The sequence below is a fragment of the Sus scrofa genome, chromosome 15, assembly GCF_000003025.6.
Source record: "Sus scrofa isolate TJ Tabasco breed Duroc chromosome 15, Sscrofa11.1, whole genome shotgun sequence".
Lineage (NCBI taxonomy): Eukaryota > Metazoa > Chordata > Mammalia > Artiodactyla > Suidae > Sus > Sus scrofa.
The window spans coordinates 140,263,453-140,281,090 of NC_010457.5; the positions used below are offsets into that span (position 1 = coordinate 140,263,453).

General features: G+C 56.2%; 1 protein-coding gene across 2 annotated transcripts; it reads left to right on the top strand.

Annotated features, from left to right (window-relative positions):
- On the top strand, positions 1,256-15,568 carry ING5 (inhibitor of growth family member 5). 2 transcript variants are annotated; one of them, XM_021075112.1, is made up of 8 exons: positions 1,259-1,365; positions 3,410-3,481; positions 4,708-4,874; positions 6,152-6,263; positions 6,424-6,517; positions 11,510-11,645; positions 11,756-11,817; positions 12,840-15,568. In XM_021075112.1, exons 1-8 carry the CDS (start codon positions 1,329-1,331, stop codon positions 12,880-12,882), a joined length of 723 nt encoding a protein of 240 aa, XP_020930771.1. In that variant the 5' UTR covers positions 1,259-1,328; the 3' UTR covers positions 12,883-15,568. The 2 variants fall into 2 exon arrangements, with proteins under 2 accessions (XP_020930770.1, XP_020930771.1); XM_021075111.1 differs by having other exon boundaries at positions 1,256-1,365; positions 11,756-15,568.

The window sequence follows — 17,638 nt, forward strand, 5'->3', positions numbered from 1 at the left end:
GGATATGGAATTGCTGCAGCTGTGGCCATAGGTGGTACAGGTCACAGCTGCAGCTCAGATTTGATCCCTGGCCTGGGAACTTCCACATGCTATGGGTGCGCCCCCCCAAAAGCTTATTACTAAAAGAAAGAAGTCAATCTGAAAGGGCTACATGCTGTTTGATTTCAACTACATGACAGTCTGGAAGAGGCAGAACCAGAGACCAAGCCAGGGGCTGGGGCAGGGAGAGAGATGCATGGGTGGAGCAGGCCATTTTAAAGGCAGAGCAACTATTTTGTATGAAACTGTATTGGTGGGTACTTAACATAGTCTTACCACACAGAATGACTCCTAATGGAAAATCGATATGGTTTCATCAGTTGTAGTAAATGTACCCCAGAAATGGAAAATGTTTTTTTATTTTTTTAGGGCCACATCCGTGGCATTTGGAGGTTCCCAGGCTAGGGGTTCAATTGGAGCTGCAGCTGCCAGCCTACACCACAGCCACAGAAACATGGGATCTGAGCCATGGCTGAGACCTACACCACAACTCACGGCAACGCCAGATCCTGCACCCACAGAGCGAGGCCAGGGATCGAACCCACAACCTCATGGTTCCTAGTCAGATTCGTTTCCTCTGAGCCATGACAGGAACTCCGAAAATGTTCATAAGGGAAACTGTGTGTGTGTGGAGGGGGTATATAAGAACTGTTTCCTTCTCAATTTTTCTGATAACCAAAAACTGCTCTAAAAATAAAGTTATTAATAAAAACACCTACTTAATAAAGAAAGTGGGTAGTATGCAATTAGCTCCGCCAGCGTGTGTGTGCAGTTTCACATCAAGCATTGAATCGGGCCAGAACGGTTGCATGGAAACTGCAAACATTTGGTTGAAAGGTGAGCAACATAATCACAGTTCTGTTCCTTGGGGAGGTTGGAAATTTTCCTTTCCCTGAACAGCTTGAATTTCTATAACGAAGGTAAAATTGACAAAACAATGAATGTGCTTCCACTTTTAAATATCTGCCTGGGGTTTACGGAAGAGTTCAACAGAAGGGGTGTATCTTTACACCGGCATTTTCGCTGATGAAACGGCGCCACCCGCCACCCCCACCAGCCCCCGAAAACCTCCAGAGGCCGAGCGTGCTCGCGCACCTCGCAGCCCCGCACCTGCTCCGACCGCCCCGCCGCGACCCCGACCGGAAGCCGGGGGGCGTGCCCAGAGGAGCCCCGCCCCGGCGTCCGCCCAATCAGCGCGCTGGGCTCATTAATAGTGACCACGCCGGCCCCGCCTCCGCCTCCCGCGGCGCCACCGCCCGCGCAGACCCAGAGCGCGGCCGCGGACGAAGATGGCGACCGCCATGTACTTGGAGCACTACCTGGACAGTAAGCGTCCCCCGCCCCACCCAGGCCCGCCACCCACGCCGGGGCGCCCCCGCCGCGCCTCCTTCGCGCGTCAGGCTCCGCACACGGACCCCGGGGCTCGTGGGGGCGGCGGGGCGGCCCGGCGGCAAAGGCAGCGGGGGCGCGCGCGGGGCAGGCGGGGCCACGGGGGAGGGGCGCGCAGGGGGCGCGGCACGGGGTCCCGCCATCACGGCCGCGCCAATTCCAGATGCGTCACGGCGGGGAGGGGCCGGCGCGGCCGGGGCGGGGCCAGCGCGGCCCCGCCCTACCCTCCCGACCCGACCACGCCCACTCACCGAAGGCTCCGCCCGCGACCAGGCACCGCCCACCGCCTCCTAGGCACCGCCCGCTTCGACGTATGCCCCGCCCTCTCCACCGGGCCTCGCTCCTTCCCAGCGGGGCCTTGCCTTACCTGGTTCCCTGCTCTTCCCCACCGAGGTGGCCCACCAAGGTGGTTGAGACCCAGTCCTCTTGGACTCTGGGCCGGGTTTGGGGGTCCCAGGGCCTGGCGAGCTTGGAGGGCCTGGATTCCTTGCCTACTTGTGCTGTGACCTGGGAATTGCTTTCGAGTCCCAGTTTGTGCATCTACTAGGCATACTGATGTGGAGGGTCCCCCAGGGCACCTGTCTTTGTGCAGGGGGTTTGGGGGCGCAGCTTCCAGGGCTGGGTAGGGTGTTCAGGGCAGTGGTCATCACCACTGAGCCATAGCCATCTCTGGAGGACTCCTGAGCAGGTGGTTGTTCACGCTTTTCACAGAGGGGGTGGTGTTGCCTGCAGAGGCTTAGTAGCTTGTCACAGTTGAGCACTGGAGAGTGGAGACCCTAGCTTTAAACACTGCTGCCTGGCTCTGGCTGGGAGTTGGCCTGGGTGGGGGCTGGGTCAGGTGGCTCTGGAGCACTGGGTGTTCAGAGTCACTCTGGGCTGGGAGCTCCACCCGAGGTTGCTGAGAGTAGGGCGTGACCCCCTGCTCTGGGGAAGATGGCGAGGATCCAGCCCTCCCAGGGGGTTGCTCAGTCCTGGCCGTTTATTCTGCTCACCTGGCCCCCCGTGAGCACAGGGTCCTGGGTGGGAGAACACAGTGGAGGGAGAGGTTTCCCCAGCAGTGTCATTAGGGGGCCCGCCCTAGGTGTCTGCTGGGTGGCACTGCGGCTTGCCCTTCTCTGGCCTGGAGCCTGCCTGGTGGGCCCCTGTGGAGGGACTGAGGGACTTGAGTTCTGTCCTGTGTGGGGCTCCTGTGTGAAGGCTTGGGACCTTGAGCGCCGGCTGTGTTCCAGGAAGGCAGACATGATTCTTCCTTTTCCTGAAACTCACTATTGAGTGGGGCAAATAGAAGTTTCCAGGCCATGAAGGAGCCCAGGAGATCATGACAGTGCAGGGGTGGCACTGTTCTGGCAGCCGCACTAGGATAGCAGGGGGTCCACTCGAGGGCGTGGTGGGCCTGGAGGCCAGGATGGCATCTGTGCTGCTCCCTGGGTGGGCTGGGAGTGGGGCTTGGAGCAGATGTAGCTCCTAAAGTGATCAGCTGCGGCGGGGCCGAGGCTGGACTGAGAGGGCTGCGTGCAGGTGTGAGAGCAGCGGGGCAGGGCCCTCCACCTATGCTGTCCGTTGCCGTCTGTTTAATTTTAAATAACCCTGAGTAAGAGGAGAACTTGAGTCCCTCTGCATACTTGCCCGTTTCAGGGGCTTGGTAGCTCCATGTGGCTCCATCCTCATAAAGTCCCACGTGCAGCACTGGCCGGCCCCCGATGCCCTGGAGTTCAGAGTCAAGTGGAGGGAGATGGGGGGGCCTCCGGGTTTGGGACATGTTCCCTGGGAAGAGGTGTCTGCCGGGGAGGGGTGACCTGGGCCTTGGAGTGGAAGAATCCCACGGCATCTTCCTGCCTCTGCTTGCACCTCGTTTCTGCTTTCACCTCTACCTTCTCGAGCTTCTGACAGCCTCTGGAGCGTGTCAGCCTCTTACCAGCATGTTCAGAGTTTGGCACAAGTCGCTCAAAAAGGATATCTTAATCCTGTCTTTGTGTTTCAGGTATCGAGAACCTTCCCTGTGAACTTCAGAGGAACTTCCAGCTGATGCGAGAGCTGGACCAGAGGACGGAAGGTGGGTTCGGGCCTCTCAGCACAGCCAGAGCTGGGCCCTGATACCCTGGGGACTGGAGCACCAGGATCCTGGGATGGCACCAGTCCTGCAGGGGACCTGGTGTGGGGCTGCTGTCCAGGCCCGTGCCCTGGGTGGTGTCTCAGGGAGACTGCTGATTCTCTTTTCTTTGCTTTTCTTTAAGGGCCACACCCACAGCATATGGAAGTTCCCAGACTAGGGGTTGAATTGGAGCTGCAGTTGCTGGCCTACACCCCAGCTCACCGCAAAGCCAGATCCCCGAGCAAGGCCAGGGATCAAACCCGCATCCTCATCGATAGATTGGATTCGTTTCTGCTGCGCCGCAGTGGGCACACCATGATTCTTTAAAATCAAACTTAGGGAGTTCCTCTCGTGGCTCAGTGGTTAGTGAACCTGACTAGCATCCATGAGGATGCAGTTTTGATTCCTGGCCTCCCTCAGTGGGTTAAGGATCGGGTGTTGCTGTGAGCTATGGTGGAGATCGCAGATGCGGCTCGGGTCTGGCATTGCTGTGGCTGTGGTGTAGGTCGGCGGCTACAGCTCCGATTAGACCCCTAGCCTGGGAACCTCCACATGCCGCGGGTGCAGCCTTAAAAAAGCAAAAAAACCAAAACCCAAACCAAAAAAGTCAAACTTGGTCTTTTGCGTTTTTGTGCACTTTTATGTCATATCTTTTTTTTTCTTTTTTTTTGCCGTGCCCTGTGTTTTCACCTGCAGCACGTTTCTTCACCTGTTAACCAAACGGTTGAGTTGTGTCTGTTCCCACCCTCAGCGTCAACAGCGTCATCCTGCGTGTGTTCCTTTGCGTCTTGCTTTTCTCTCTCAGCGTCACCTCTTGTGGGGTTGACCCTTGCTTGGTCCTTTTGTGGCTGGGCAGTGTCCGGTGGTGTGACTGGACCATGGCTCATTTATCTCCTTTGGGTCGTCTCCTGTTTTCTGCAGTTGGGAGTGTGTGCCCCGGGCTGTCCGGGACTCAGCCTTCAGGGTACACGCCTGTGCACAGGACACCGGCTCACGGGTGGGGCAGGCGTCACGCGCCAGGACCGTCCCGGGCACGTGGTCGTGGTGTCTGGGAGGGCTGTGCCCACCGCCCCGCAGTGGCCGCTCCTTTGCTGGAACTCGCTCTGGTCGGGCTGTATCGGCTGCCGGTCCGGTGAGCACGGGCCGGCCTCCAGGCACGAGGACGAGCTCGGAACCGTCTCTCTCAGATAAGAAAGCCGAGATCGACATCCTGGCTGCCGAGTACATTGCCACGGTGAAGACCCTCTCGCCCGACCAGCGCGTGGAGCACCTGCAGAAGATCCAGAGCGCCTACAGCAAGTGCAAGGAGTACAGCGACGACAAGGTGCAGCTGGCCATGCAGACCTACGAGATGGTGAGCCCGGCCGCCCGGCCTCTGCCGCCCCTCCCCCCCTCGGCTCCGTCCCCTCCTCGCAGCGGGCAGCCGGTCAGCGCTTCTGGAGGGAGTGTCCGAGGGAGGGGTGCCCCCCGGGCCGCGGCTGCCCTCCGGTCTTCTGTGCCCCTTCTGCTTGTTGACTGGGTTGCAGAAGCCGTTCATTTACGTCCATGCTGAATGCTTTGCCTTTGTCAGCGGTAGGGAAAGTTCCGTCCTGTTCCTGCTCAAGTCAGCGTTGCCCAGGGCTCACAGGGCGGCACAGAGCCATTGTCCAGAGATATGCGCGAGGCTGTAGGGCAGCGCCAGTGAGACAGACAGGATTCTTTGTTTTTGTTTTTGTTTTTTTTCTTTCTAGGGCTGCATCCGCGGCATATGGAGGTTCCCAGGCTAGGGGTCTAGTCGGAACTGTAGCCACTGGCTTACACCACAGCCACAGCCACGCCAGATCCAAGCCGCGTCTGCGACTTACACCACAGCTCAGGCAACGCCGGATCCTTAACCCACCGAGTGAGGTCAGGGATCGAATCCGCAACGTCATGGTTCCTAGTCGGATTCATTAACCGCTGAGCCACGACGGGTCCTCGCAGACAGGATTCTCAAAGCCCTCGTCCCGCGGCATTCGAGGAGGGCCCTGCAGGGCGCGGGGCGCTTACAGCGGTGTCCCTGCGTGCTTGAGCCGGTAGCAGCGTTTCCAGGAGCTGGGCTTCCCCTGCTGTCACGAGGTCACCGTGCCCTGAGACGGCGGTCCTCTCCAGGCTGGAGAGCTGTGGTCTCTCCTGCGGGCTGTGGCTGCCGCGGCGGTGCAGTCCCTCGGGACGTCGAAGGACCGTTGCTGCCGCGGCGTGGTCCCGTGCGCATGGGCACCGGGCTGCGTCCTCCTTCGCCCGCGGGCTCCACCCTGTACCAGAAGCTTCAGAGTCGTTTTCTGCGGAGGAACCTATGTGTTCTTCCCATTTTAAGTTTGGGTTCAGCAGCAAAGGTCCTCGCCCCGATTCCGTTGCACTTCCCCGCGTCGTTCCCCTGTGGCCTGCCTTCCCGGCCCTCGGCTGAGTAGGATTGGCTCTCTGGTGTGTCAGGTGTGCGGGGGACAGAGCCCCTTGCATCAGCGCTGAAGGAGAGGGCCTTGTTCCGGCGGAGCTTCGTGAGTCTACCCTCAGTCACAGGCGGGCGGGGCTGCTGGTGGACTCGGGCCCTTGCGGGTCCCGAGGCGCGTCGCCTCTCGCTTGACTGCAATGTGTGAGCATCCTTCTGTGTAGGTGGATAAACACATCCGAAGGCTGGACGCGGACCTGGCTCGCTTCGAGGCGGACCTGAAGGACAAGATGGAGGGCAGCGACTTTGAAAGCTCCGGAGGACGGGGCCTAAAAAGCAAGTCATAGTTTTTCTTTATTTTGTTGTTGTTAACTATGGCGTCCTGAAGAATTTTGTCTAAGTGTATTAGGAACATTACGGTAAATGTCATATTTGGGTAAATCTTGTCCTGCTTCAGTGAGTTCTGTGAACAAAGCTGGGGTCTTTGTTGTTTCAGAAGGTCGAGGTCAGAAAGAAAAGAGGGGCTCCCGGGGCCGTGGCAGGAGGACCTCAGAAGAAGACACCCCAAAGAAGAAGAAGCATAAAGGAGGGTGAGAGGCACTTTTTTCCTCTTTCCCCCAAAGAACACCAGTGGCACCGACTCAGGATCTGGAAAGGCAGTGACTGTGAGGCTGAGGGGGTGCTTTACTTGTGCCAGGTGCGCCACAGCTTCTGCTTTAGCTGTGCCAGGTGTGCCGCAGCTCCTGCTTTACCTGTGCCAGGTGTGCTGCGGCCTCTGGTGCTTTTCCTGTGCCAGGTGTGCTGCGGCTCCTGGTGCTTTTACCTGTGCCAGGTGTGCTGCGGCTCCTGGTGCTTTTACCTGTGCCAGGTGTGCTGCGGCTCCTGGTGCTTTTACCTGTGCCAGGTGTGCTGCGGCTCCTGGTGCTTTTACCTGTGCCAGGTGTGCTGCGGCTCCTGCTTTAGCTGTGTCAGGTCGGTTGGTCCTCACAGCAGCCTGAGGGAGCACTGTTGTTCTAAGTGGTGAGCCCAGTTCAAGCTTAGAGCTGGTGCGTGAGGGCTGGGTTTGCACCAGGTGGTCTGATTCCAGAACCTGTTCTTTTAACCATTGTTTGCCCTGCCTCTTGAGCGACACAATGATGTTTGGTGCCATTCAAGCCAAGCTGCTTTCCAGCTGCCTATGTTTCAGTTGATGGTTTCATATATGAATACGTATTTCAGATAGATTCACTATTAAATTGTGTGACTGCAATTATTAAATGCATATGTCATTTAACTTGAACTTCAGAATGTTTCATTTAAAACACTCTCCCACTTATTAGCTCCTGTCCCCGAGGTGTTACAGCCTTTTTGCTTCGTAGGCGTGATGAGTAGACAGCAGAGGAGATGACAGCACACGCCATGCGACCTCTGCGGGGGTGATTCTGACAGTTACGGGAATGCTCAGGAGAGTTAGTTCTTGATAAAGCAAGGGAGAATTTTAGTTCTTAAACCTGGCCTTTGAACTTTTATCTTAAAAAAACCTCAGACAGCACCTTTGTGTTATAAAGTAATACACGGACGCAGGAGGTGACAGAAAACAAGCGTGTAGTTTAAGAATGTCTGTAAGAGGCGCGTCTTCGTGACTGGCTCCTGGGCAGTGACCGCTGGCCCGGGGCCCTTCCCTGGGCCTCGCCAGCATCTTCGCTTGCTCCTCAGCCCCAGACGCACGTGACCCAGGAGGACAGGGTGTGTACTTCCCGTCTCTCTTTGTTGTTTTGTCCCCAGCACGTGCTCCCCTGGACACTGTAGTTGAGTCTTGTTTTGAGTTTTGTTTTTTGGTTTTGCGTTTTTCTTTAACGGCTGTACCTGCCGCACACGGACATTGCTGGGCTGGGGACTGAATCTGAGTTACAGCTGAGACCTGAGCTGCAGCCGTGGCAAGCTGGATCCTTTAACCCACTGTGCTGGGCTGGGGATCGAACCCTTGCCTCCTCAGCGACCCAAGCGACTGCAGTCAGATTCTTAACCTACTGCGCCATGGCAGGAACCCCATTGCTGGTGTTTTTTTTAAACCTTGTTTTTTCTTCCATACCAATTAGACAACTTGAGAAAGCTACATTTAAAGTGTGCTTTGAAACAAGATGGAATTAGAAAAAAGACACACGCATTTGAAAGAATTTTGTGCTGTACTGGAAATCAAATCTTGCAGTAATATGATATGCCAGTTCCTGAAGCGTAAGTTAACAGAATTTTCAATTTAGGTTAGCTTTATTAAGGAATAATTCATATACAATAAAATGTTATCATTTTAAGTATACAGGTTGAGTCTGTAATCAGCTTTAAAGTTACGGAGCTAGTCAGCCTTTCTCTTTGTTCTTGAGTCAGTTTTGGGAATCTCTGTCTTTCAAGGAATTGGTAGTTTGTGTAAGTCATCAGGTTTCTTGACATCAGGTTATTCATAATGTGACATTATTGTTTTTCTGATGTAGGATCTGGACTGATGCTCAATCTTTCAGACCTGATGTTGGTGATTTTTACTTTCTCTCGTTTTGCCTTGATCTTTTCAGAAAACTGACTTTTTATTTTTTATTCATTGTTTTTTCTATTTCTTTTTAAAAATTATTATGATTTATTATTATTTTTTGTTTATGGCCACACCTGCTACATATGGCGGTTCCTGGGCTAGGGGTCGAATTGGAGCTGTGGCTGCAGGCCTACCCCACAGCCACAGCCACAGGGGATATGAGCGGCGTCTGAGACTCACACTGCAGCTTGCGGCAGGGCTGGATCCTAACCCGCTGAGTGAGGCCAGGGTAGACCCTGCGTCTTCACGGACGCTGTGTCGAGTTTTCACTCTGCCGAGCCACGATGTGAACGCCTCTATTTCGTTTATTTCTGCTCAGATGTTTATTACTTCCTCCTGCTACTTAGCTGGGATTTACTTGACTCTTTCAGTCTTACTTTCTACCGGGGAAGTAGTTTAGACCATTGAATTTCGTACCTTCCTCCTTTTCTAATATAAATACTTACTGTTTTAGTTGCATCCCACAGATTTTGATGTGTTTTGGTTTTACTTTTGTTTTGTCTTTTGTCTTTTTAGGGTCACACCTGCAGCATATGGAGGTTCCCAGGCTAGGGGTCCAATCGGAGCTGTTGCCTACACCAGAGCCACAGCAACACCAGATCCGAGCTGCGTCTGCGACCTACGCCACAGCTCAGGCCACGCCGGATCCTTAACCCAGTGAGCGAGGCCAGAGATCGAACCCGCAACCTCATGGTTCCTAGTCGGATTCATTTCTGCTGAGCCACAATGGGAACTCCTGTTTTATATATTTTAAAGCTCTGGTATTTGGAGGTGTATACAGAGTTTTTTGGGTTTTTTTAAGTGACTCCTTTATCATTATTTATTTTGTTATTCCCCACAATGTTCTTTGTTTTGAGGTCTGTCTGGTCTAATGTTACCATAGCCATTCTGAGTGTCTTATGGTGAGTTTTACAAGGTATGTTGATTTTCCCTTTTGTTTTCTGTTACTTTCACATATTTGTGTTTTTGTGTTTTAGAGTGAGTTTCTTGAAAGCAGCACATAGTTGAGTCTTGTTTTTTTATCGAGTTTGACAATGTCTGCCTTTTCATTGCAATGTTTAGATTATTCAGATTTGAAGTAATTAATGTTACGGGTGGATTTAAATTTTCTGTCTTGCTGTTAGTTGTCTCTTGGTCCCATCTGTTCTTTTTCCGTCTTCTTTTGGATTAACCGTGTTTTTCCAGTATATTCCATTTTAAGGACTATTCTAGTGTGTACACCAGTTTCATTAACTTTCCGCAGTGAATTTCAAACAGTATTATATGATTTCATGTTTAATGTAAGAGTCTACGTAGATTTTCTTTTGTTTTCTGTCTTCTGGCTTTTGTGCTGTTATCAAAAATTTTACGTCTTCATATGACATAAGCCTCAGAATATATTATTATTATTTTAGGTATAAGCCATTGCTTACTTTAGACACATTTTAAACTATGAGAAAAAGTGGGGTTTTTTTTTTGTCTTTTTATTTTTAGGGCTGCACCTGCAGCATATGGAAGTTCCCAGGTTAGGGGTCGAGTCAGAGCTGCAGCTGCCGGCCTCCACCACAGCCATAGCAACGAGGGATCTGAGCCACATCTGCGACCTGCGCCATGGCTCAGGGCAACGCAGGATCCTTAACCCACTGAGTGAGGCCAGGGATTGATCCTGTGTCCTCATGGATACTAGTTGTTTCCTAACCCACTGGGCCACAATGGGAACTCCTACAACTTGATTTTTGGAATTTAATTATGATGTGTTCTGGTATGGGTTTCTTTTCTGTTTGGAGCTCATCAAGCTTCTGGGAACTGTTAGTTTATAGTTTGCATCAGATTTGGAATTTTTTAGCCAGTTGTTCCATTTTTTTCTGTTCTCCCTTGTCCTTTTCATGGCGCTCCCGGTGCGAGAGTAGAGCTCACACGACAGCCAGGATGGGGCTGCGCGGAAGGGCGGGAGGCCCTCGGAAGAGGGTGCGTGGCTCCTGCGAGGGTCCACAGTGTCCCCCAGGGTGAGCGCAGGCGGGTGAGACACAGAGCCCGGGATGGTGACAGTGTGCCGCCTGGAGGCCTGCCTGAAGCACAGACGACGAGATGGTCCCGTCCCCAGAGGCGGGGAGCAGAGTCCCCACAGAGGGAGAGACTTGCCCCGACCCCGGGGACCTCCTGGGGGGGTGGGGGCAGTTCGTACTCGTGTCAGGGGACAGTGGCGGCCAGGACGCAGGTCACAGAGGCACAGAGCGTTTCTGGGGAACAGGTTTTCTCCCTTTCACCCGCCCGCCACCCGCCCGCCGCCCGACTCGGCTCCCCTTGCCGTGTCCCTGTCCCCGTGGGACTCTCGGTGTTCACTTAGCACGCGTGTTTGCATATGCGCCTGTCTCCTGGCTTGAGGGGGAGGGTGTCCTTTCTGTACCAGTGGGAATACGCTGTCTACACTGGTCTGCAGCATCTGTGCAGGTCTGCAGCTCTGATGTTTATCGAAAGCAGTGAAACATGTGCGTCGATCCCCCGGCCCCCTCCCTTCACACGGATGGACGCTGCAGGGCCGAGCAGCGATTTGGCGGAGGCGTAGATGGTGCGGGGTTCTGGCTGGGCTGCTGGGTGGGGACCAGAGGGGAGCTGCAGGGACGAGGGGGACTGGCTGCCGCCCTGGGCTGGGCAGGTGCTGGGCTCCTGAGGTTAGAGTCCATGAGGGAGGAGGGAGCCAGTGGCTTCTGCGGGTTGGGGTGAAGGTGAAGGTGCTGTAGGGACACGCTGGCTGATCTTGAGAGAGGACCTGCAGGGTCAGCTGGTGGCGGCAGGGCCGTCTCTGCCCCTGGACTCTCTGGATGGGCCTGTGGGTCTCGGGTATTGCTGAGTGTCCACTGGTAGGAGGTGACACGTGCCTCCTGGGACAGGCTTGGAGCAGGTCCGGTGGGTGGGGGTCGGGCATGGGTCCTGTCCCCAGGGACTGGCCAGTGCCGGGTGCTGAGCGCCTTCCTGGTGTGTCTTTGTCTGGCGCTCTTGGGAACTTGTGCCCCTGCTCACAGCTGTTGTCCCCCTGCAGGTCTGAGTTCAGTGACACTGTGCTGTCTGTGCACCCGTCCGACGTGCTGGATATGCCTGTGGACCCAAACGAGCCCACCTACTGCCTGTGCCACCAGGTGTCCTACGGGGAGATGATCGGCTGCGACAACCCGGACGTGCGTGTCAGGCCCCGGGCAGGGGCTCGCATGGGTGGGAGGGCGGGCACGCGGGGTGCTGATGGGAGGGCGGGCACGCGGGGTGCTGATGGCGCCGCCTTGCCTTGCAGTGTCCCATCGAGTGGTTTCACTTTGCCTGCGTGGACCTGACCACGAAGCCCAAGGGAAAATGGTCAGTACGAGTGCCAGCTCCCCTGCCGCTGGTCCTGGTCCGCAGCGGGGCTGCCGTTTTCCGTGTTCCCCTCAGTGGTGGCTGTCACTTCAGTAAAGCTGGCCAGTCCCCAGGGACAGGACCCTTTGTCGACCTGTGCTGAGTGACAGCCTGGACCGCTGCCCTCCTTGTCTCTGTGTGTGGCGCCCGGTTTCCCGCGTTGCGTGTGCAGAGGGCGGGAGCAGCCCCTGAGGCACAGTCTTCAGTGGGTGACTGGGGGGCGAGGTGCAGGAGGCTGGGAGGGCAGCGGGAGCCGTTTGCGGGACTTCCGGGGGGAGGGGCTCTGCAGGCGAGGGTCATCCCCCGTGTCCGGGGAAAGGGCGGGACAGGCAGAGCCTGGGAACCTGGGTGACCTACCCTTGTTGCCCATCCCCGGGTCCGCGGTGCTCCCACGGAGATGGCAGAGCCCAGAGTGTGGGCGCTCACTGGCCAGTGTCGCTCCTCTGCAGCCTGGCAAGGATGTGCCTGCTTGGGGGCCTGGATTGATGCTGGTGAATGGTGGCCTGGGGCCTGGCAGCTGCGTCGCGTGCACGTCAGCCGTCTCCCTTGTGTCTCTGGGCCGAGTCTCAGGCTCTGGAACCTGCTCGCCGGGGTCGTCAGGGAGTGCCTGTTCATCATGCAGTTTCCAGGGCCGCTCAGCCTGGCTTATCCTGGGGCAGTGCCAGGGTCTGCGCCTGCCTGCTTGGGGTGCGCCAGCGGGGTGGGTCACCTCCATTTTGGTCTCGGTGGCCCTGTCATCACACAGGGAGGGCCAGTGACCCTGACCGAGAGGACACCTGCTCGTTGATCTGTGTCTCCTCCACCGAGTTCAGGGCAGATGTGCCAGATGGAGCAGCCACATGGGTTTCCCTGGTGGGAGACACATGCCCTGTGGGTCTCTTGTCTGGCGCCGTGTCGCCAGCATCCAGCCGTGCTGGGAGATGCCAGGCACAGGGCCTGGGCCTCCCAAGTGCAGGGCCCTCACTGCACCTCTCCTGTTGCAGGTTCTGCCCACGGTGCGTCCAGGAGAGGAGGAAGAAGAAGTAAGGGCGAGGCCGACGCCTGGGCTGGGGCCAGCGCCCACGTTTCTGCAGTTCTTGTTGCAATATTTTATCTTCATTTTAAAACTACCTTGTTCTGAACGATCTTTAATAACCCAATGGCCAGTTGTCATTCTGGATGTTTCCTGAAACAGTCACCTGAGCCCTGTTTGCACAGAGGTGTGATCTCATGGGGACTTGCCACAGTGACTTTTCCTTGTGACTCTGTACAGCGCCAGCGCCAGCGCCAGGGGCCCCGTGGGGGTGTGACGCGGCCGTCGCCCTTGCTGGAGGTGTGAGCCTGGCCTTGGCTGCCTGTGTTTCCAGGGGCTGCTCCCCCGGGGCCCGGCCCCTGGGCACATCTGCCGTGGAGAGCGCGGGTGTGCGGAGCCCGGGAAGGGTCGGCCACACTGCCTTTCCATCTGGACCCCCGGTTCCCTCTGTGAGGGGTTGACTTTCTGGAGCACATGGTTCTCCATCAGCCCACAGGCTGTCGGTCCCTGCGACCAGGGCCAGTGAGGTGGCCGCCGTTCTCCTTCTCCGGGGGCTGCTGACGTTCTTACTGTGAAGATGCGTCGTCGTCGTGACAGCGTGAGGACAGTGTCTGTGTAGAAGCCAGTCCAGGTTCCTGGGAGGCGGTCAGCTTCTTAGAGCCGAGGGGACGACGGTTCCGTGCTGTGATTTGTGAAGTTCTGGAATGAAGCTGGGCACCCGGAGCGCACTATGTCTTTGGTCAGCTTTCGCAGGCTGGCTTGGAGCCGTCTGGGGCGTCGCGGGGAGACGGCGCGCGTTTGGTGCACTGTCATCCGTGTGTCGCGGTTCAGAGAGTGTGACCGAGACCCTCTGGCGTGGGTCAGCAGCGGCCAGAGGCCTCCGCGGGAGGAAGGGCTTCCAGCCGGAGGTGTGCGGGTCAGACGGGAAGTGCCCAGCCAGGAAGAGGCGCACCTGCCACGGCCGCCACTCCGCCTGTTGCCTCGTGTCGCCGTGGAGGCGGTCGGGCAGGAAGGACCGTGAGGCCACGGCCCGGCTCCAGGGTCAGTGCAGCGTGCGTGGCCCCCTGTCGCGGGCTGCGCGGTGGGGCTGGTGGCTTCCCGGGCAGACAGCGCTCCGGAACCGATTCCTTCCTGCCCCAGAGAAGGGGCCGCCTCTGAGCGAGTGCTGGCCGCAGCCTCGGGCTCCACCTCGGCCCGGACCCAGGGGCCTTTGTATTTAGAAACCTAGCTTGTTGTTACCACAGGTATTTAAAGCTTGTGGGGAATAAACTGTGGAAAAATGTTGTCCTTCACTCTTTGACCAGTTTCTGCGGAGAAGACAGGTAAGTACAGGGAGCCTGTGCTGTTCCTTGAAAAGCTCATTTGGTTTTTGCACTTCGTCTCTGAACACTTCCCACTCGCTGTTATCACAGAAAACGATGGTGTTTGTGGGCCTGGGCTGGTGGCTGTGCTTTCTGATTGTCACCTGGTTTCCTGAGGCCTTGGTCACTTCCCAGGAAGGGTGACCGATCTCTCTCGCGCTTCTGGTTGGACTTCGATGGTGTCAGCCTGCTGCTCACCATGCCTAAACACCCCACGGTGGGTCTTGTCTTTTTTTTTTTTTTGAACTTTCTGTGCTTATGTGTTTCTAGTGTTTACTTTTGCTGGTTACAATAATATCAACCAAAATAATGCTCATGTAGCTTTGGAGAAAACGGAAAACCCGAGCAGATAGGCTGAGTCCCTGGAGCGCTGTTTGGAGCACGACCGAACCTCCCTGGCGCCTGGTGCCGTGCCACTTGGAGGACATGGGGGTGGCGGGGGTGGCTCAAGGCCTGGCTGCCTTCCTCCTGGGGTGATCAGGCCAGACCCTACGGGCCAGCTGGGCTGCTCTGGCTCTGCTGCTGCCGGGGGCCTGGGCTTGGCTGTGAGGGAAGGGCGTCCTGGCCGAGGCAGAGCGGCCAGCCCTCAGGCGGGTGACCCCTACTTCCCCCCCTGGAGACCTCGCGCTGCCCTAATGAAAACAGCTCATTCAACTCAGGCAGAGCTAGTGCAGCTCATGGCCAGGATACAGGCGCTGAGGCTCATGTGACTGCACCCGCCGTGCAGGCAACGTAAAACTGGTACTGCCATGACCATGTGAGCAGGTGGCCTCCTGTCTGCCTGGAGCAGCAAGTGGGGGACACAGCCGTGGGCAGCAGAGGTGGCGGGTTGCAGGGCTGCATGGGGACGGTGGCCAGCTGTGTGTCAGTGCTGTCTGCTGACTGTCACTGGCAGCCGTCGGCAGGGACTGTTTCAAGCAATAACGCTCCCCAAGAGCAGCTTCCCACGTGGCCACAGCCGGGCCCCGTTGCAGGGCTGGGCGTTGAGGGTGCAAGGCTGCCCTCAGTTTCCGCGAATGCCGGTCGGTGTTCATTCCTGTGCTGGGAGGAATTCTAAAACGGGGAGTCTCAGAAAAATGTCCTCATTCAGAAGGGAGTTCTGTGAAATTTCTTTCTTGTGTTCACCTTACCACACTTCATCCCAAAAGATGATGCAGCTTTAACGTGAATGTTACATTTTATTTTCCAGGAGTTATTATCGATGTCCTCTTTGTAAAGGAAAGATGCTACTGTAAATCTTTTTATTAAATGATGTAAAGATGTATATCTGTATTTTTGGATCATGTTATAGAATATGGATATATTGTTTAATGAATAAAGTATTTTTTTGGAACAAACATTTGGGGATGCATCATTTCAGGAAATGCTGAAACTTCAGCAAGAAGCGCGCCCTGTGCTGAATTTCGACGGCAACGGCAGGGGACTGGAGGGGCGGTGTCACTGCCGGGGGCCTCGCCCTGCTCAGTGGAGAGCTCTGGGCCTCAGCCGAGTGTGCTGTCGGGCTCACGAGGAAGATGTGTGCTCAGAGGGCTTCTCGTCGTGGCTCAGTGGTTAATGAATCTGACTGGCATCCACGAGGACACAGGTTCAATCCCTGGCCTCGCTCAGCGGGTGAAGGATCCAGTGTTGCCGTCCGCTGTGGCGTAGGTCGCAGATGTGGCTCAGATCCCATGCTGCTGTGGCTGTGGTGTAGGCTGGTGGCTGCAGCTCCGATTCGACCCCTAGCCTAGGAACTTCAACATGCCGCGGGTACAGCCCTAAAAAGCCAAAAAAAAAAAAAAAGTGTGTGCTCAGAGTGATGCAGAGGGCTGGCCTGCAGAGCATGGGTGCTTCCTCAGGGACAGGAGGATCCCCCACCCCTGCCTGCATGGGAGCCAGGGCCCCTGGGGGCTCAGCAGCTCTCAGCACATACCCTTGAGGAGACTTAACAGGGGTGGGAGTTCCTGCTGTGGCGCAGCGGGTTAAGGACCCGGCATTGTCTCTGGCTACTCAGATTCCATCCCTGGCCAGGTAACTTCCACATGCCATGGGTGTGGCCGAAAAAAATGTAAGGGCCAGAAAGCCAACATGGTCAGAGGGTAAGAGCACCCCAACACCCACCTTCCAGATGAAGCCCAGGTCACAGACCCAAGTCCTGCAGGGCTGCTCCGGTAGTGCTGCAGCCTTTTGTCGGGGTGACAGCCCGGGAGAAGGAAACCAGCTCTTTGCTTTGGGGTGGGCGGCAACCGGCATCTTCGGTTCAGACCTGTGCTCGTTCCCAGAGCTCCAGGACGCCCCTGTCCTGCTCTCAGAGTGAGGGCCCACGGCAACAAGGTAAAGACGGGGTACACTTGTCTGAGCGGGTCCACAGGCCCTCTGGTTATCTTCCCAGTGTCTGAACGTGGCCTTGAAATAGAACTGACAGCTGCCAGGATCCCCACACTGACCTATGGAGCGAGGGTCCCCACAGGAGGAAGGGCCAGGTAGAGTCTGGGGTGGCTTCTCCCGGCAGGCAGGACGCATCCCTGACATGAAGGTGCACTGCTGTTCCTCACACGCCCCTGCTAACGTTTTTCTTTTTTTTAAGGCCGCACCTGAGGCATATGGAGGTTCCCAAGCCAAGGGTCGAGTCAGAGCTGCAGCCGCCAGCCTCCACCACAGCTCACGGCAGCACCAAATGGATGCAGGGATGGAACCTGCATCCTCGCGGGTGCTGGTCAAGTTCATAACCTGCTGAGCCATGAAGGGAACTCCACCGGCTGTTAATTTACCCGTGAAGAGGTGGGCAGACCTTAGGAACATGGGTTATTATTATGTTTTTATTACTTAAAAATTTTATTTTAATATTTATTTTTTAAAATTAAAGTACGGTTGATTTACAGTGTTTCTCCAATTTCTGTTGTGCAGCAAAGTGACTCAAATCCACCTAGTTCCCTGTGCTGTACAAAAGGAGTCCCTGGCCCATCCATTCCAAATGTGAGAGTTTTTGTCCACCAACCCCAAACTCCCGTCCATCCCACGCCCACCCCCCCACCAAGGAGGAACAGGGGTTACTGAAGGTTAGGTGAGACCTCAGCTGCAGCCCATTGTTGGCGGGTGGGCATTGCTCTTGGCACATGGCATGTAGCACTGGTCCAGGAGTGCTATTCTCTGGGCCAGTCTGCAGGGACTGCCAGAATCCGTTTGTTCTCAGCAGAGACAGCAGCGCACGCCTGCAGCCTCGCCTCCCTACACACACACTGCTGCTTCCTGCAGGGTTCTGGGCCCGGGGGACCCAGCATCTCACATCCCACCGAAGGCCCTCCTGCCTGCCTTGCTGAGGCCACATGGACAGAGGAGGCCTCAGGAGAGCAGGAGGGGCCGAGGGTGGGAGATGGACTCTCCACTGGGACTCAGGTACAGGATTCCAGCGCTGACAAGGCAAAAAGGG